We start from the raw sequence: 20,385 nt of genomic DNA on the forward strand, positions 1-20,385 counted from the left end.
AGCTATAAAAAAATTATGCAGAGAGATGGCACATCATGGCACATAAAGGAATGCCAGGGGGACTCAGATAGCATACGGACACGTACAAGAACGGCTGTAGGGGTCCAAACGAGTCCAAAAGTCAGGATTTCATTCAGCAGGAGAATGATCAGTTCAAGATTAGGCGCCATGCTGAGGAATAACTCTCCACAATGAACCTCTCTCTATCTCTCTCTCTTTCTCTCTCTTTTCACTGGGCTCTATATAGTTAAGGTAGCCTACTGATCTCAGGTCAGCTGAAATAACCCATGTGTCAGATCAGATATCGTATAAATCTGTTGCTATGTTAAAGCCTAAAAACAATATTTATGTATACTGAGTCATCAACAAGTATAAATTCATCAACAGTGGATGCTTCATGTGATGACATCGGTGATGTATCCGTGCTCAGGCCTGGATGTATTGAGTAGAGTGAGTGCGGGCCAAAGGGGGGGGGGGTCAAATGGGCTTTAACACGGTACGAATAAAGCATGGATGGCATAGTGTGAGTGTGCCCTTAGATTCATCTTTCTCATGGAAAAAAAGGTTGTCGACTAATTTTCAGTCAGAGTTTTAGTTGACAAAATAAACACTGCCTCAGACGCAAGATCAAAATGTTACAATTAGTGAAAACCCTGCTCTGCAACCGTAGCTCATTGCTCGTTGCTGTCTGAGAAGTATACTCACCCTGGTGATGGCTGGATCCTTGCCATAATTGATACACAAGAGGGCAGCAAACTCCAGCAGCAGCTCTGTGCTCACTGGGGCATTGCCATGGATCCCTGCTTCAAAACGTATCTTTGGCTCTGATGGTTCAGCTTCCTCTGGTCTGTTGGAGATTTCCAGAACCCAAATGGTTCTGAACTCAACACTTTGGCCAAAGCTGGAAACAGATAATGAGAAAACAAAATACAGGTTATTATATAACTTAAGTAAACAGAGCAGAGATGATCAGCATTGACTTTTGGCAAAGAAATTTGAAAGCTATAAAGAAAAGACAAAACCTGCCTACCTACGTAAAGACGTTATCTTAGGAAAGTTCAGAGTAAGGCCTTTCAAAAAGCTTGACATATCTTTGTAGCGTCTGTAACGGAAGCTGCCCTCAGTGGCTGTGTTCTTGACCAGCTCTTCCAAACCAGGGTCCGAGGAGAGTTTCTCAATCAAACTCTCAAACTCCTTCTCAGAGGGGTTCTGTGTGGGCTGGGCTCCCTCAGAAGAATTACCATAGGGTTCAGAGTGACTACGTGTCAATTTAAAGTTCACAACCTCTACTCCATCCTCTGGAATAGTGGCATAAGTCTTTACAGATGCATATCTGGAAAAAGAAAGTTAAAGTTGGCATTGTTTAAAATAAGAGAAAATATCATAAAAATGTAATGCATCTATTTTTTCTTTTGGAAGTTTAAATCTTACCCATGGGCAGAGGCTGTGATGTAGTAGGTTCCAGGAGTCAGCAGTCTCCAGTAGTCTCCAGTGCGTGCTGTGCTGACATTGTGGTCGATCTCCTCCACACTTATGGTAGCATTGGGAATTCCAGTGCCATCCCTGATGTCAGACACAGTCCCTTTTACTCCGGTGTGAACCTATAGAGAGAGATTATCACAGGGATGTGAGTGAGTGAAAGACTTAAGTGGGAAACTGACAGTACTGTAAAGATTAACGCTTATTACCTGGTGGATAAACTGAAGCAGGGATCGTCTGTTTTGTTCCCAGTATTTTGGCAGGTCTTTAGCCATGGGGTATTTCACACAACCCAGCTCAATGGTCACCTCAAAACAGTTGGTGTTTAAGTAGTTCCAGTCCTGCATGCCACCTAAAGAAGAAGTGCTCTTTAAACTCCATCTCAAACATGACTTTATTTTAAACCACAAGTTGGAGGTTGAAGTGATTTTATTATCACTTAAGTTTTAAGTTTTAATGCACAGAAGCATAAAAAACTCTTATAGGAATAAGATGCAGTCGAATTTGCTTTTAACATTTCATTCTCAGTGTCAACAAGTCTTCAAAACAGTAATGCAAAATTATTTTGGAGGGAATGCTCCTTTGAAGAACAATCAACTGACTACACTGGAAAAAACTAAACAAATATCAATAATATCAACCTTTAATGCATTGACAGGCTATAAAAGACCATTTTAAATTGGTAAAAGATTCTGGTGGCATATGTTTTTTATAAAAATGCTTACAGATGATCTTAATCAAAACATTCAATATAACAGGGACTTATGTTGAGATCTTGAGTAAGTAATGAATATGGTGATCAGATGAGTACCTTGAGGGTTGTGGGCATACCTGGAACGCTGTACCAGTTGGCACCATTGGTGATGCCGTCCTCAAAATACTCCTCAGGGTAGAGATCCTCACAAGGGTGTCCTTTGTGCATCAGAGGATTCTCCTGCAAAAACACAGCACACAAGTGAGAAAAAGTTAATCATGAGAACTGCTGTACTTGAGTTATCAAACAGCATCGACAGGATTTTTCAGTTCCAGCTCAGCATTTTAATTTCTTTGATTTTAAATACACCATGAAACCAAACTTAGACATTATCCTTGGCTGCACAAGATCCAACAGAGAGAATGTCCACTTACCTGTGAGTATGCTCTGGACACCTGCTGAAAGACTTTGTCATCAGGGGACTGACTGTACTGATTCTGTCCTTTTTTGTCATCATCGTAAGGGTAGTTGACCACCAAGGAACCTAAATTTACAACACAAAGATAAGACAGAGCAAACCACTGTAATACAGTCATGGATGAAATTACTGGCACCCCTGGAATTTTTCCAGAAAATACACCATTTCTCCCAGAAATCGTTGCAATTACAAATGTTTTTGGTATACATGTGTTTATTGCCTTTATGCGCATTGGAGCAACACAAAAAATCCAAAGAAAAAAGACAAAATTGACATAATTTTACACAAAACTCAAAAAATGTGCCAGACAAAATTATTGGCACCCTCAACATAATATTTGGTTGCACACCCTTGGAAAAAATATCTGAAACCAATCACTTCCTACAACCATCAACAAGCTCCTTACACCTCTCAGCTGGAATTCTGGACCACTCTTCTTTTGCAAACTGCTCCAGGTCTCTCAGATTTGTAGGGTGCTTCTTGCAACAGCAGTTTTAAGATCTCTATAGGGGTTCAATGGTATTTAGATCCAGACTCATTGCTGGCCACTTCAGAACTCTCCAGTGCTTTGTCTCCAACCATTTCTTGGTGCTTTTTGAGGTATGTTTGGGGTCATTGTCCTGCTGGCAAACCCATGACCTCTGACCCAGCTCTCTGACACTAGGCCCTACATTGCGGCCCAAAATTTTTTGATAGTCTCCAGATTTCATGATTGCTTGCACACAGTCAAGGCACCCAGTGCCAGAGGCAGCAAAATAACCCCAAAACATCCTTGAACCTCCACCATGTTTGACTGTAGGTACTGTGTTCTTTTCTTTGTAGGCCTCATTCCATTTTATGTAAACAGTAGAATGACATGCTTTTCCATGATGCTCTACCTTAGTCTCATCTGTCCTCAAAATGTTCTCCCAGAAGGATTGAGGCTTACTCAGGTACATTTTGGCAAACTCCAGTCTGTTTTTTTTATGTCTCTTTGTCAGCAGTGGGGTTCTCCTGGGTGTCCTGCCATAGCGCTTCATCTCATTCAGATTAAGACGTATGGTCCAAGCTGACACTTTTGCACCCTGTGTCTGCAGGACAGCCTGAATTTGTGTGGAAGTTCACTGAGGATGTTTGTCCACCATTCCAACTCTTTTGTAGGTTTTCTCTTCTATCCACGTCCAGGGAGATTAGCCACAGTGTCATGGGTTATAAACTTCTTGATTATATTACGCACAGTGGACAAAGGAATCTCTAGATCTCCAGAGGTGGTCTTGAAACCTTGAGATTGTTCATATTTTTCCACAATTTTGCTTCATAAGTCCTCAGACAACTCTGGGCTCTTCTTTCTCTTCTCCATGCTGGGTGTGACACACACAGGCACACAACACAAAGGCTGAGTCAACTTTTATACATTCGTATTGGCTTCAGGTGTGATTTCTAGATTGCCAGCACCTGTTACTGCCACAGGTGAGTTTAAAGCACATGCTTGAAATAAAATGATTTACCCACAGTTTTAAAAAGGGTGCCAATAATTTTGTCTGGTCCATTTTTTGAGTTTTGTGTAAAATTATGTCAATTTTGTCTTTTTTCTTTGGATTTTTTGAGTTGCTCCAATGCACATAAAGGCAATAAACACATGTATACCAAAAACATTTGTAATTGCAACAATTTCTGGGAGAAATGGTGTATTTTCTGGACAAATTTCAGGGGCGCCAATACTTTCGTCCATGACTGTATAAGCAGTAATCCTCTTTATACCATCAACTAAAAAATCCTTTGTCTTATTACCATCTACGAAAAAATAAAGAAAAAACAAGAAAACAATTTCAATCTGTTAACAACGTAAACAAAGTATAACAATCAACAAGTAACTGTGACACAAAAAGGCAATTAATTCCTTCCAGAGTTTACAGAAGGGCTTTACCTCCATGGAGGTTGGCTGACAGAACAAAGGGGGTGCTCTTCAGCCAGTTCATCACAGCAATGGTCTCTGGCTGTCTGGGCGCTGTGATGGTGACAAACTGGTCAGGGAAGTTGCGGTTCAGGTCAAAGTTGTTGCTGTTGTTGCGCCCTATGTAGCCTTTCACATCACCTGTAAAGAAGCAGTTACTTGTGATGAGTGGCTGGCATGTATCTCCATTTGTAACCACATCATGTTCCTGCTTAGAAAGGTGAAAAATCTCAGCAACAGTCCCTGTTTTCTCCCTGTAAGGCTACAGCCACTGCTATCATATAGCATGTACTAACACAGGCAGACAAAGGAAGTGCTTTCTGTTACTTTTGTTTTCAAAGAAAAGGAGGATGGTGCATCTTCAGTGGTTGCAAACAACCAGATGAGGTGAGTCCTGCTGTGTCTAAGGAAATAAGGGTGTTGCATCTTGCTGGTGAAATCAGAAAAACAGCTTACTTGCAAAATATTGCAGAAAAATGCTAAAATGCCTACCTCATAAAGTCACAAACAGCTGGTGTAGGAACTAGTTTGTAACTTGTTTGTGATCCCGCATGATTACCACGTTTATGTTTGTACTTTGGATATTTTTCAGGACCTGTTTCACTGAAGACAGTTGTACATTTGATAGCATAAGCAGCAAACCCCAAGGATGTTACTTAGGTGATCAAATTACTGTACAACACTTGTCATTATACACCTTTTTCTCATTTATCCACAGTAATATATCTAACACCAGCTTTCAGGAAATGCCACTTTCTTATTGCCTCTATAATTACTTTTAATTTTTGCTCACGTGTCTTTTCTCCTACCTTCATTGGCTACCTCGTAGCCATCCGGGTTCATAGAAGGCATGATGTGAATGCGAGTGTTGTCAACCAGCGTTGTGACCTCCTGGTTGGTGCCATAATTACGGCACAGGTACTCAATGAGGTTGAGCATTAACTCACGGCCCACCACTTCATTACCATGCATGTTAGCAATATACTTGAACTCGGGCTCACCTGACACAGACACAAAAAGAATGAAGTCAGATTGATTAATCCACATGGAAAACCAAGGTTCTCACAACAAGTAAACAAAAATATGTATAATGTTATTCATTTAAAAAAATAGGGCATGTGAAACATAAATCAAAACAGCGTGAATTGTTTCCAAACATTTAAAGCCCACATTCATTTGTAAATAGCACAGAGACTAATATCAAAATTTGAGAGTGAAAGATTGTTTGAATTGTTCTAAAAAGTATACGCCCATGTCCAATTTGATCACAGCCAAACGGTACAAAAAAGTTGGCAGAGCGTCATGTTTAACACTTTGTAGCATCACCTGTTTTTAACATTTTAACACTCTTAAAGCCTTTCTGTAATTTTGAAACTGGACCATTTTAGCTTTTTTGCCATCCAGTGTCACACATATAGAGATTTCTGCAGATTCACTGAGTCTTTTAATGTATATATTAGATATTATTGAGATGTTAAAATCCCAAGAAACTTTGCAATTTTCATTGAGAAAAAAAATAAAAATAAAACTACATTGATTTATATAGCACCTTTAAAGGCATAAGCAAAAAATGTTGGAGAAAATTGAAGTACAAAAGTAAACAAAATTAACACATTTGAAAGGAATGGAAATGACACAAACAATCTTTAAAGTCAGTTAAAATAGTAAATGATAAAAACAGAGGGTGTTAAGACAGCAACAAAAGGATAAGACATGGATAAATAGAAGAGATCAGCAGAACGAATAAAAGACTGATGAAAATGAATAGATAATTTAAAAAGGCATTAAAAAGACATTACTAAATCTGCAAGCTCCTTGGGCAGGTCTTTCCAAATTTTTGTTGCACATCTTTCACAGAGAACCCTTTAACTTTCTTATACTGAGTCCTAACTGGATACGAAGCGAGCCAGCATCAGCAACAAAATCAGCCTGATTACACGAATTTCAATCTTAGAACCTTGACAACGTGCAAGCAATGCTGTATGTTTTCCCCCTTCGCCCTGTTCCTGTTTTTCTATTGCTCATATTGAGGTGGGCAAAGAACAAGGAAAGAGGGATATGACAAAGCATCCAGAGCGTCTGATAGGATAATTTTCTTGATTTTCTTTTATTTTTGTTTGTTATGTTTAATTTGCATTTTACACAACATCCTTTTAAGGAAATGGGGTTGTGTGTTTTACACATTTATTGAGGCAACCATGTAAGACATACCATGCTCATGGACAGTGGGGTTGTCTGAGATGACCATCACATAGAGCTCATGGCCTTCCACGGAGCGTCCGACAGTGTAAAGATGTGTGATCAAAGGAAACTCGCTCTTGTACTTGCGTAAGAAGAGCTCCATGTCTGCATAGTTGTGGTGACGAAACTCCTCTGGCTGGACAGTCTCCTTCTCATTTGGAGGCACAGAGGTGCTGTTAGTGTTCTTGGTAGAGGAAGAGGAGTTGGTGGTGGTGGAGGTGTCTGGATTTTTAGTGGCTGTTATTGAGGATGAAGTCGTAGTATAGCTGCTTGCCACCTCACTGACCACAGGAGTTAATGTGAAGTTAAGTTCTGTAGCCTTGCCCTCCAAAACCTGGACTCCCTTCAGTGTAATTGATGTGTATCTGTGGGAGACAGAAGACAAAAATATATGCATGATGATTCAAACTCCACCAGGGAGTGGCAAAATAAGATAAAAGAGATGCTGTAAGATTAAAAAAAAAAAAAAAAAAAAAAAAAAACTGGTCGGTGCAGCTTTTTTTTTTAACTTTCAACAAGGAAGTGACTGAACAACCACAAGAGGAAGTAACTTGTTTTGCTTTAGTGCTGTACTTGTGGGAAAAACTGGCAACTGAGCTTCATTGTCTGTTCATCTGAAAAGCTTGATTACAATTTTTTTATTGTCACTGAAGAAATTAAATTTGAAACACAAAGTTTTGTTAGGGTTGTTGAACAATGCATGAGTTCTGACTTTAAAACCTGCAATGTGAGGTAGGTTCAAAGGCACTTCTCACCCTGGAGCGACAGCTGTGATGTTGTATGTTCCTGGAATAAGGAGGCGGTAGTATTCCCCATAATCTCCTGAAGTCAGGTTATGGTGAATGCCTTCTACTAAGATGCTGGCGTTAACAACAGCAGAACCATCGATGGCCTCTTTCACATAGCCATGAACCCCTATATGGACCTGCAAGACAGCAGCATTTTAATTATCAAGAACACTTATTATCAGACAGGCTTCCTTGTAGTGTTGTACTTCTGTGCTCCTGTAGCCAGGAATCTGCTGCAAGAAATTTGTGTCTTTAGATCTGGTCGCTTAAAATTGTTTTTGAAGTAGATTGAAGACATTGGAGGAAGATGCATCAGGTTGTAGATGCATTGCTGCCACCCATCTCAGCCATGATACTCTTTCTAAATGAAATTCTTAATCTCAAGGAGGTTTTCCTGGTTAAATACATTTTTAAGAAAATAAATCTAAAATCAACAACCAGAAAACATACAAAAATAAATTTTGCCATTATTAAAGTAGTGTTATTACCTACCTGTTCAATGTAAACTAGCAGTGATTCCCTGTTCAGATCCCATTCCTTCTGCAGCTCGGAGGCAGGAGGGTATTTACAGCAGCTCAACTCCATGGTGATTTCCAGACAGTTCCCATAGAGGTAGTTATAATCCTGCATCCCACCTACACAATAGACTAGCACTTTAGTAAACAAGCAATGGAAAATGGCTAAGAGTCCTTAAAAAAAACATTAAACTTAGCTGAGAGGAATCAATGCCGACACCATGTGTGCTATCACTTAAAGAAAAAACATGCACAGTAAATGATCTTCTTGATTATAGTTAATAGTATAAGCAAGGCTGTATAGTGGAACATACAGTGCTTAACAATTTTTTATACCATCTGTCATATTTGTCTCAAAGACCATCCATCATCATCAAGTGCTTTAATGCGGACTCTTTCATTTTCAGTGAGCGCTCTACGTTTTACCATTTTGAACAGGAATGAGGAATTTCAAACTGAATTCATCCAAATTTGAGCCGGCTCACTGGGCTTCTCTAAGAAGTCAGAAATAAATCAAGCATAACATTCAACCACTAAAACCCATTTTTCTGTTCAGGAATGCAAGTAAATAACTATAATTTGACATATTAATCAAGAAATATTAATATGCTTTACCATTTTTTCAGGTTTTTTGTAAATCAGTAAATTTGAAAATTCATGGATAACAATAATAATTATATTTTAGCATTAAAAATATCATTTGGGATAAAGAGCTTCTACATATTGGTGTATTAACCATTGTAGAAACATAAAAAATGATTTTGATAATTACCAATGCTGTTAATTTAGGGCAGCTGTGGCATAAACCTTACTTTGGTTAGGGTTAGGGTGGTCTAATAAATTTCTTCAGCACTGTGTATGTCGCACATGCTAGAAAAGATTTTTTTACCTCATCACACTGGTGCAATGACAAAGTGGGAGGGGTATCTGTGCTTGCCAGGCATGCAGATGTGATTTTAGTTTTAACCTTTAGCCCCAAAAACCTCCCACTCGACTTTTCCTGGATATTTGAAATTCATACCCAGTTCTTTAATTCTATATTTCTGGCACATTTTAAACTCAAGTTGTATGTTATTCCCTCCTGTCCTCTGCATCTGGAGTATGAGCAGTTATGTAGCTGATATGATGGCGAATAAGAGACCTGCAGCTGCCAATACAGACCGGGCAGGCTCAGGGCGTACGTGCGTCATTAATCATCAGTGGAAGGTTGTTATTTAAGCTGTGTTTGTTTTGTTTCTTAAAGTAAATTCACTTATTATACATATTAGTCAGTTACTGGTTGGTTTTAGAGATGTAACAAACATTTTATATGTGGAGCCACAAGTTTTTCTTCTGAGCTACAAGATTGTCAACCTCTGTTCCACCAGTGCAATGGGTAAATAAAGTTAACATACAGCCCTGAATCAGGGCAGATAAATGGAGTTCATTTGTGCAACTGTGAGCATAAACTTTCTTTCAAAGTTTGGTCACTGAGGTCAAAGCATCCTAAATGTCATCTGTAAAAACATTTACTAAAGTAATTTTTTAGTCAGTATTGATTACCAAAAAGAAACCCCCAAATGTGCCTGGCCACTCAGTTGGCAGAGAAAGAAGCCCCGTCTTTGGCTCCTCAGTGCCACATTTTAAAGACTGTGTTTAACGTGGCATCAAGCCATGACATCTGCAGTTTGCCAGCCAATCAGTGAGCCCTCCTGTGAGCAAAAAGGAGAGACACACAGGAGGGCAGGTTGTTCTGCCGACCATCCCATTGGAGCGACAGCAGGCAGCCACTCACCCAGGCTGGAGGGTTGCCATGACTGCCTGTCGAGTGGCCACAAGAACCCAATAAAACAAGCCTCCGTTTGCCAGCAGTCAGAGTCAAAGAGCTCAACCAGTAAACACTGACAAATAACTCAGCAAAGACTCCAATTTTACGTTATAAATGTAACATGAATACATTGATACTCAAATATTTAAAATCCAGTGGTTCAGCACTCTACATTACAAAAGTCTTATGTGCCCCCTTAAAACCTCCTCACTGACTGGAAATAGGAAGAATTGCTGTAAAGAAAATTACAAAGCTTCCCTTTAAAGTTAAGGAGAAAAAACAGCAGGCTGTGAAGCAGTAAAGGCTTTGAGCACATGCAAACCAAAAAAATACAAGCTAGAAGTACAAGTTCCCCTGAGTCACCAATGGTCAACCCACAGCTGTTCAGCAATCTGAAACTCCACAAGGATGGACCGGCAGCCAAGTATTTTACTGGAAACTGGACATGGCAATTTAAGAAGAAAGAAATCCTCACAAACCATGTTTTCTTAGCCAGCATTTACCCAGGAGTCTGGGAGAATGGAGCAGAGAACAGAGAGAACAGACAAGCTTATTACTGATGAATACAGAAAAGGACATCCCCTTTGTTTCAGTACTTTACCTGTACTTACTAAGCAGGTGGGTGCAAACACACCTAGGACAATAGGGACCATGCCCTCTGAGCTTATTTTGAATAGAAGTGGTAATAAGAGATGTGCTGAGGTGATTCATTTGAGATTTAACCCCCAACAGAGCTGGAAAGCCATTAGAAAATATCACCTGCTAATGATGAGCAAACAACCCCCCTGGCTGTGTGTGGAAATCTGGGCTGGGCTTCTACAACCTGACAATCCATATGAAGGTGTTTTCTCTGGGTCACAAGACTGAAGGCATCCCTCTTAGCTAAGTGACTTTTAAGTTGTTCAAACTCAATCAAATACCATTGCTCTAGAGTAAACAGCATCTCCTATGCAGATGGAACACAGCAAACATGCACACACAAAGACCCAACCTCAAATATCCTGCCCATGTCCCGGATCCAGTGGCACACCCTGAACTTAGCAGGAAGACACAGGACAGAAAAGCACCTGAATGTGCTGTGCTGAGAGCGGGGGTGTTAACAATAAAGGATGACCTCAGTCACCTTTCTTCAAACTAAGAGTTTGTTAACATGCATTTACATATGTTTAATTATTGTATTAGTCTAAGGCTGGACCTTTAAAACACAGTCAGGTTCCCACGTTAGTCCGACTGAAAACATGCTGAATGGAATTTCTTAAAGTCATACTAAAGCACATTTTTAAGGTGGTTGGAGATGGATTTTCTCTTGCATGACCTGACTGGACAAGGAGTTCTGTGCATGGCCCCCAGTCTCCATGATAGGCATGACCTAGCAGTTGAACAGCATGCTAAATGAAGCTGCTACATGCTGACTTTTGTAATACTGCTCTTTTTACATTGCTTTTTTTTTAGTATTCTTTGTTTTATTTAAATGACTCCTTTGTGTTTGTTTTTCTTATTCTGCTCATGTTTCTATTCATATTCCCATATTTCCCACTGCTACAGTGTGTACAAAAGCCACTGTCTGTAACAACTGAATTTCCCTCCAGGATAAGTTAAGTAGCCTATTTCTGATTCTGAGTGTGTCCTTATTTTCCACATGCAAATCTGGATCTTTAGATTATCACAGCCATTGAGTTGTACTACAGTCAAACAACATTCTGGACTTTGTTCCCTTGTTTTCCTAAACACAGTCACATGTGCTTATAGAGACATATCAGATTGCAATTACTAAGCCTGCAGATTTAATGACCTATAAAAAGTTTAAACTCTGATTTTGATACAAAGTAGCACAATAAAATTGAAATTCTGTGACACAAAGAGCTGGAAAAAGTTTCATACTACACAAAAAATTTCAAATAATTGGACAAAACCCTGCGGTTTAAAAGTAACGATAATTCTTCTCTGCAGCTAGACTGTGTCAGGAGATCAAGAGTCAACATCACATTTCAAGCTGAATAATTATTTCAAGCCTAAACTGCCAAACAAAAAGGCTCCTGTTCCTAACTCCTTGTGCTGGCTCCATGCCTGAGCCTCCCATTATGACACACAAAGTCCTGACCGATTCATCATCTGCCATTAGCCCAGTTTTAGCAGCACTGACATTGCCCATTCAGAGTAATGAGCCAGGTCAGACAGACACAAGAATTGTCCATTCACCTGGTTTTCCTTCTAGTAGTTCATCCTATCTTGATATACAAACATTTTTGGTTAGAGGTATAATGACTAGCTAATAATACAGCCTGAAGCTTGCCTGCCCAAATACCTCCTTTCAAGCTAGGAAACAACAACAGTGGCATTCACCTAAAAGAGGAGAACAAGAGTGCTTTGGTTATAATCTAAAGCTAGCAAACAGTGTGATAGGTATCAGCATAATGGAATAATACCTGCAAAGGGTGAACTCTTTAGAAATATATAAGGTGATGTTCAGGGTTAAAATCAAACACATTTGCACAGGAAGCTTGTTAGGGGTAGCTTTTGAACCAGCAAGCTTAAATTAGTCAAGAATCTGTTCTTAAAAAGGGTCAAGTCAGCAATTTGACTGCACTCTAGCCAGACCAAAATGGACTTCAACAAGGCTACTTAAGATTGAAAGATAGGAATGCACTCTATCTTATCATCAAATAAAATAGATAAATCATCCCATAACAGTAACAATATAATTCATAGCACTATTAAATAGGGCTGATAATTGAATGAGAAAACTAATCCAGCTAATCACATAGCTACGCTGTGATTAATCATGATCAATCATGCATTTCATTTTCCTGGTTTTTTACTTGTTCATGTGCAGATGTTTGTTGTCTTAATTTTAAAATGAGAACCTCATCAGCTTACTGTAGATTACTTTTGCGTTGTTTTGCAAGTTACTGTACCTGGTCATTGTTTGTTTTTAGAACATGCTCTACGTGACCCCTTTAGCTCTCCTTTGGTGTCTGTGTCCCTACTATGGCATATTTTATGCTCTGCTGTTACTATCTTTTGTGTTTTGCTTTGTTGATGTAAAGCACTCAATTAATTGCTTAGAAATTTGTAATACTGAATGTTTTACTACTGCTTCCTCACTACAAAGATTTTAACTCAATGAGTCTGCTTTATTTGGAAGAGCAGTGCGGTAACCTGGAGCCTCAAATATCACTACCTCTCCTGCCCTCCCCTCTTCTCTGTCAGACTTCCAAAACAAAAGCAGACAGTGTGCTGATCAAGTTTCTACCCAAGACCTGAGCCATTTCTTACTCAACCTTTGAAACTGTGAAATACTTTATTGAGCATGTGCACAACCTCTGACTTTATAGACTGATCTATGTAGAGAACATTATTGATTATGTTATATGTATATTCCTATTTGATAAGCTAAATGAGGCTGTGTTTAAATTGTATGAATGTACCACTTAGGTGAAGCATCTAATTTTGTTGTTGAATAATGGCAATAACAATATACTGATTCTGGAAAAAAAAAAAGCCGCTTTTATTTAGCTAGCAAGGGACACTTAATCAAAGAACTTGGATACAGAATAATCCCTACCTATGCTCAGAGTGAGCTGCCATGGTGCACGTCGTGCTGCTCTAACACCCAGTAATTGCAGAATCTGACAGACCAACCCTGAGCTTAAGTTCTTACAGTTTTCAGCATTTTGACACCAGTCCAACCAAAAATCAGGCCTCACTATAAAGTGCTTCAGAGTATTTCAGTGTGTTCACAAAACATGTAGACTGTCACACCCAGCTGCATTATGAAATGCAACAGTTCCTACATTTACTCTGAACTTTGATAAATATCCTTTTTTACTGGGGTCATTGTGTGAAAGAATAAAGCTATTTAAAACTGTTGCTAGGCAGCTTTGGTGTGAAAACTGTTCAAGCTGCACTCCATACAGTAACTTCAGCTTTTGTAATCAGTTAAAAACTGACTTAGACGTGTGATACGCTGAGAAAATCTTTCAGTCACAATAGTTTGTGTGGTGCTACACTAATAGAGAAAGAATTTGCAACACTTGCTTTGAGGTGAGCTTCTCCAGGCAGGTTGTTGCTTGTACAAACCCACATCTGCTCTACACACAGCAACAATAAAAAAACCTGTTGTTGGCTGTAAGATTTGTATCAAGACTGATCATAGACTGTGATTAGAGCTTTGCTTGCCTGTTGCCCACTTTTACATCAAAAGGTCATCAATTTAAGACACAAAGACCCAACTTAGCTCTTGTGATACATGCCCTTCCAAATTCACAAACCATTTCTCAGTCCCTGCCTGAGAAAATAAAATCCATGACAAAAGGGTTCATCTTACCAGGTACGTCATACCACTCAGCCCCATTGGTGATGCCATCTTGAAAACTTTCCTCAATCATATCAGGGCAGTTTGGATGACCAGTTTTCATCACAGCATGGTGCTGTGAATACACTGTAGCCAAGTAGCGAAACAGGCTGTCATCTGCTGACTGGCTGTAGTGGCCCTGTTTCTGGTGGGAGGCTGAGTCATCAAAAGGATAACTGGCAACTACAGTGCCTCCATGTAGGTTCCCTGACAGCACGAATCTGAGGAGACAAAGACACATTTAGGAAAAAGGCTCCTTGAACTGAATGAATACTTTGAACATGTTTCATCAAGGTTCTATTAAGAAGGAGATTGAGCACTAAAATAGATTTTTCATTTAAGAGATTTCTTTTGCCCTGCTTACTTTAAGCAGCATTGGGCCACATAAGCCTTCTGTTCACTTCAGAATGCTTTAATGCAAAAAATAAGGACAGTGAATTGTCTTCAGCAGCAGCAGTACTGTGAGAGACAAATGACCTGTTTTCAATAGGCATACAGGAATTTTAGAATTCTATGGAGATAAAGCTGAAAAGTTGTGTTTCTATCTGTCAAAACACATGAAACAAGAACTCTGCTATGGGATTTAACTAAATTAATCTTGTATAGAAATTGGATGCTGCTTTTTACATAGCAGACCTTGATTTAGACAGAAAGGGAAACTATAGCAGGCTGCAAATGTGTGAATGTAGGGGTGGTAGTCTAGACTTTCTCGTTATCTGGTAAATCATACCATCTGTATGAGCCACACCTGCACTAAGAAGATTATGAGTTAACTTGTATGTAAGCCCCAATTAATGGTTGCAGTTAAATAGCATTTTTAATGTAGTATTTCTTGAAGAAATTGTTTTGGCCAGCTTGTTTTGATGACTGAGAACATAACAACAGTCAGTGTAGAAATGGTTAAACTGCCCTCGGTTACAGTGTTTGTTGCTTAACTATTCACTAGCCTAGCACCCCCTTCACATCCAAAGAACTTCCATTGTTTTCATAACTGCAAAAATAAATTGATAATCAAAATAGTTCCTTCTTAAGTATTTATCTTTTAATTAATCAATAAATCAATCAGCCATTTCAGTTCGGCCCATTATTATGTCCTGGCTGTCCTGAACTCCAGTTCTTCACTGAGTTAGTCGTTGACAGGAATGTTTGTCACTCTCCAAACACATCTGTTGGATACACATTAACAAAGATGTTTGGGATGAAGTTTACCAAAGTCATTCCAGCCTGTGCTAAGGGCAACACATCCTCAAGCAGAGGATTATGGGTGCAGAGGTCCTGGGGAGACCCCACAGTGCATCTCTGACAAGAGAGTAAGACTGGCAATATTTATTGATGTGGGTTTGGAAACATTAGTCTCTATTACATTAATGATCAATAGTATTGAAATTTGCAATGCTTTAATAAAAACTGATCTTCGCTTTTATATTGCAACCAAACGATGCTGATGTTGTGGTTTAAAGGTGACCATGTTAAGTGTGAGCTGAAAGTTGCAAGAAATATTAATAACAGGGCTGTAAAAGATTAAAGAATTTAATTGATCTCAAGTTTTCTGCACCCTTTAATCACATTCATAAATTCAACTATTTTGCTTTTAAAACTGTTTTTGGGTCATTTTTGATTTTTCTACCATCTTCAATGAAGAATAACTGACATCCTGTTTGGATACAGACCTGCTTTCACAAGTAGACTGAAGATTTTAACATGAACTTAACCACTGAAGAAAGAGTTTGCAACGTACTGAAAAGGTAATATGTGAATAGTAAAAGGTAAATGTTTGATAACCCGTGGTTCAGGTGACTTTTGACTTGTCAACTGAGCTGTATGTGAGTTTTTTCAACTAAAATGAGACATTAACTAGCAGTGGTGGACTTATTTTACATCACTGTGGCTGCAGGGAGATGCTGCAGTGGCTTAAACATGTTTGTTGAATGTGAATTCATTAACTGGGGATCTTAGTTAATCGCAATTGCTGCGATAAATGTGTCAAATTAATTTCATCAAAACGTTTCCAACATATTTTTACAAAGCCAACAGTGTGCTGGAGTTTTACTGTAATTTTGATATCTGGAAAGAAGAATGCTCCCTCCCAGTACTAAGTTGTTGTTTTTTTTTAAACTTGCTTACCATGCTATTGAAACAAATAGCCTACTCAAATTATTTGGCTTAACCAGTGTCAGTCAAAGTCTAACACTGTAATATAGTGACACACATTCTCACACTTTCAACCATAAAGCCAGGACGCAGTCGTGCTCTTCAGGCTGTGTAGGATTTTGTCTGCATTTCTATTAGATTTCTATTTTCTGATAAGAAAGACTCACTTTTTCTCCTGGATCCATCTGATGACAGCCATGACTTCAGGGATAGTATCTGGGCTGGCAGTTGCTCCATCATACTGGTCAGGAAAACTCCTGTTCAGGTCCATGTCTTTGGCATTATTTCGACCTCCGCTGTCGCCGTTGCAGTCCCCCTCTTTGGACCTCTCAAAGCCGTCCGGGTTCATGCTGGGCATGATATAAATATCCGTTGTGTTCACCAGTTCAGTGATGCGCGGTTCTTCTCCGTATTTAGCCAACAGGTATTCCACTAGGTACACCAACACCTGCCTGGACACGGTTTCGTCTCCGTGCATGTTCCCGACGTATTTAAATTTGGGTTTCCCTGGTGCGTTCGTGTTGGGGTCCTTGGTTATCCGCATCACCCAGAGCTCCCTGCCCTCCACGGACTGACCTATGCTCGACAGGGCAGCTATATGAGGGTAGCTCTGGGCTAAGGACTGTAAGCGTCTAGTCAATTCAACATAATTGTAGTATTTGGTGTAAGTTTCTACCGTTTCCTCGGTCGAAGGGGTGACGTTTCGGAGCTTGCGACGGGTACTGGCGTCACCAGGGGAGACAACAAGAGAGAAAAGAAAGACGAAAAGTGGCAGCCGTAGTTTCGACGTCAACATTAAAAGCTCCCAGGCGTGTCCCATGTTGATGCTTTTACACCATTCGGACTTTTGAATGAAACAACATAAAACAGGGTCTAATAATTCAGACGTGTTATCTCACGATCACCTGAGCTATTTCCGCTGTCATCGGGCGTCTGGCCCATAGGTTTGGTCTGCCTGCCAGTTTCCACCTACTTCCGTTCTTGTTACGAGAGGCGGAGCAATATGATTACGTCAAAATTTAAGGTGGACCGATGTTGTAGTACATTATTTTCACATCTTTTTTCACAGATATTATGGTGACCTGGAAACACGAAGCAAAATTACAAAGTCTGAAGCATTTTTACAATACTGCAAACAGATTTACAAAGTCTGAAACGTTGTTATAAAACTTGGGCCACTTGGTACGCCCCCATTTTGTAAAATACCATTGTTTGTAAATGTATTTCAGAAGTTGTAGAAGTGCTCAACAACTTGTCTCAGCTCATGTTAAAGTTATGTGTAAATTTATTTTGTAAAATGTAAATATAGCATTTTGAATGTAATTTTTTGAATTTGTTTTATTAAATGTAAAAAATGTTTTTGCTTGAAGTATTTCAGACTGTATAAGTTTGTATTAAACTTTTTGAAAATTTGTTCTGTAAAATATAAATTTGATTTGTAATTTCTAAGGGGTTTTTCTAATTTCCGTTTGTTTTATGAAAAATAAAAAAAAGTTTTGGTTAATGTAAATTTGTTTCAAGCTTCAGGCCACAGTATATTAACACTGAAACATCCCACAAGGGAGACTGTTGTCAAACTAAATTCGTTATTCCTTTGGAAAAACCACTGGTGCATATTTTGCTTTCATGAATATTTTTGTGATTTAACATAGAAGTAATTTCAACATTCTTTCAAACAGCTGTCAAATTCACAAATACTGGAAACTAAACCTTGCATGACAAGATTTATTTTTCTGAAGAAGAATAATGGTGTGATTTATTCTGGTCTTATGTTATAAAAGCACTTCAATCAGTAGAGAACTATAGTACTGTGCAGAATCCTAGGGCATATTTGGGCAAAAATTGTGGCTGAAATAAGGCATTGAAGCTGCAAAGGTGACTGAGGGGCATCATAGGGTGGGAAGGAGGATTGACACCACGGCCACGCCATACTCTGGATGTTCTTGCGTATTACCAGGGACTTGGGGAAAATAATCTGTTGAAAAACTAACTACTAACTAACGAACACCTTAAGGCGGAGTAAGAGGTGGATATGGCGAGTAAGCATGGCCTGAGGTCAGGTCTGCCCAAAGAGTTAGCTGAGCCCCTAACAAACCCAGAAAATGGGCCCTCCCCAGTGGTGATTTATTTACAGTATCAATGTGTGTGTTGGATAAGTGGAATTGATGCTAGTATGCATCCTGGCTAGCAGTTACCTCATTTTGGAGCTGAAAAGTGTGCCAAACTATTACTGGGTTGGTGATGTTGTTGAAATTATTTATTTGTGCCACTTGTAAACCCATTTGAACCACGTTTTCCCACTCATTTTTGCAACTATTATTTGACATATTTGATCAATATTTGCTCCTTTTTGCCTCCTTCTCACCACTCTACAACTATTTTGCCACGTTTTAACCCATTTTTTTTTCACTGTTTTTGTCACTTTAAACCCATTTTTGCCACTATTCAAATCCAGTAACACCACCTTTATCTGCCTATTACATTTTATTCAATTTTTTTACACTTTCTAAAACCATTTGACCATCTTTTAATCCAATTTCTGCCATTTTTAAGCCATTTGTTGCCACTTTTAAACCCTTCCCAACCCTTTTCTGCCTATTTTTGCCTCTGTTGGCCCATTTTAGCCACTTTTTATGCCCATTTTTGCCACATTACACCCATATGACCCTTTGAAAACTCTTTTCACAATTTTTCTGCTTCTGGGGATCAATTTTCGGCTCTTCAAACACAAGTTTGCCACTTGTAGCACATTTCTGCTACTTTTGAAATCCCGTAATACTACTTTTTCTACCCGTTTGTGCAACTTTTAACCTAATAGAATTCTGTTGGAAGTACACAATTTTAAGAAGGCTGTATACTTAGGCATAAATAGATTTTAAAATGCATTACTTGCTTTGATAAGAGTGGTTATTATTTAGTAAAAAAAAGAAAATATAGTTATCACAGCTTAAATTTACAGTGGACCATGATTTTGCTGTCCTCCATGGGCCCCAGAAAGCTCCCCCCTTTATCCCCTTTTCTGGACGGCCGATACCTAGGGTATGGTCCAGGTGGGTAGTAGGGTTGCCACAAGTCCCTGATCTTGCTGTGGATGTCCCAAAGGCCCGAAAAATGCTGGTAGTGTCTGAGTGTGTCACCACGCCTTTGGTGCAAAGGCACGGGCGAAAGAGATGCTTTCGAGCTTGACCTTGGCTGCTGAGCGACACGTCAAGCTTGACTCTGGCCAACACCCCCCTTCTCCAGCTTGGGTTGTGGCACATCAGGCCCTGTGATGAATCCTTACCGCCATAATGATGGGAAATCCGACTCTTTCAGTGATCTGGCTCATTCGGCTCAGCAAAAAAGAGCTGGCTCTTTCGGCTTCTTAACGGCTCTTCATTTGGATACCATTTTAGCAATGTTATTACAAAAGATTGATATTCTGGCAAAATCTACTGTCTCCCCAAAACATCTTGTGGGTTAGATGATATTTGCTCACTGGCTGGGATGTATGACCCACCTGACATAAAACATTAATGTTACACCATCAAACATGAGTCCTTAATCCATGGTGTGCCTGAGGTAGGGGATAAAAGATCATCCCTACTAATCACCGTATGTAGGTGTGCTTTGTTTAGTGGGGCTGGACCTGTTCTGGGCATTTTTTTATTGCATTAGTCTAAACCCAGTAAAAGCATGCCCTAAACAGATATAATATCTTAAAATGATTTGATACACCCTTTAGTATCACTGTTTCATTTTGATTTTGGAGTCTTTCTTCATGCATTAAATGCATGTAAATATTTGAATTATTTACATTGCAGATTGTATTTTACATTCTAAAAATATTAGGTAACATTTTTATTCAATAATTCTCTGAATTCTGTTAATCTATGTATGTGAGTAATAGTCTCAAAAGCACATGTTGATGAGCATACTGTATACACAATTTTCAAGTATTAAATT

The 20,385-nt window shown here is 39.2% G+C and overlaps 1 protein-coding gene across 2 annotated transcripts in view; it reads right to left on the reverse strand.

The window, feature by feature from the left end:
* The window catches only part of cpda (carboxypeptidase D, a), a 28,611-nt gene extending 11,208 nt beyond the window's left edge, over window positions 1-17,403 (reverse strand). For both annotated transcript variants that reach the window (XM_041800434.1, XM_041800426.1), the window contains exons 1-13: window positions 16,608-17,403; window positions 14,263-14,510; window positions 8,106-8,248; window positions 7,581-7,750; window positions 6,796-7,190; window positions 5,394-5,585; window positions 4,558-4,725; window positions 2,608-2,717; window positions 2,311-2,413; window positions 1,689-1,831; window positions 1,432-1,601; window positions 1,031-1,333; window positions 706-901 (exon numbers count right to left, since the gene is read on the reverse strand). In XM_041800434.1, the coding sequence (XP_041656368.1) occupies window positions 706-901; window positions 1,031-1,333; window positions 1,432-1,601; window positions 1,689-1,831; window positions 2,311-2,413; window positions 2,608-2,717; window positions 4,558-4,725; window positions 5,394-5,585; window positions 6,796-7,190; window positions 7,581-7,750; window positions 8,106-8,248; window positions 14,263-14,510; window positions 16,608-17,260 (2,994 nt within the window). In that variant the 5' untranslated portion in view covers window positions 17,261-17,403. The remainder of the gene's footprint in view (window positions 1-705; window positions 902-1,030; window positions 1,334-1,431; window positions 1,602-1,688; window positions 1,832-2,310; window positions 2,414-2,607; window positions 2,718-4,557; window positions 4,726-5,393; window positions 5,586-6,795; window positions 7,191-7,580; window positions 7,751-8,105; window positions 8,249-14,262; window positions 14,511-16,607) is intronic.
* Window positions 17,404-20,385: the final 2,982 nt, after the last annotated feature.

Source organism: Cheilinus undulatus, linkage group 2 (genome assembly GCF_018320785.1).
Source record: "Cheilinus undulatus linkage group 2, ASM1832078v1, whole genome shotgun sequence".
NCBI classification, from domain to species: domain Eukaryota; kingdom Metazoa; phylum Chordata; class Actinopteri; order Labriformes; family Labridae; genus Cheilinus; species Cheilinus undulatus.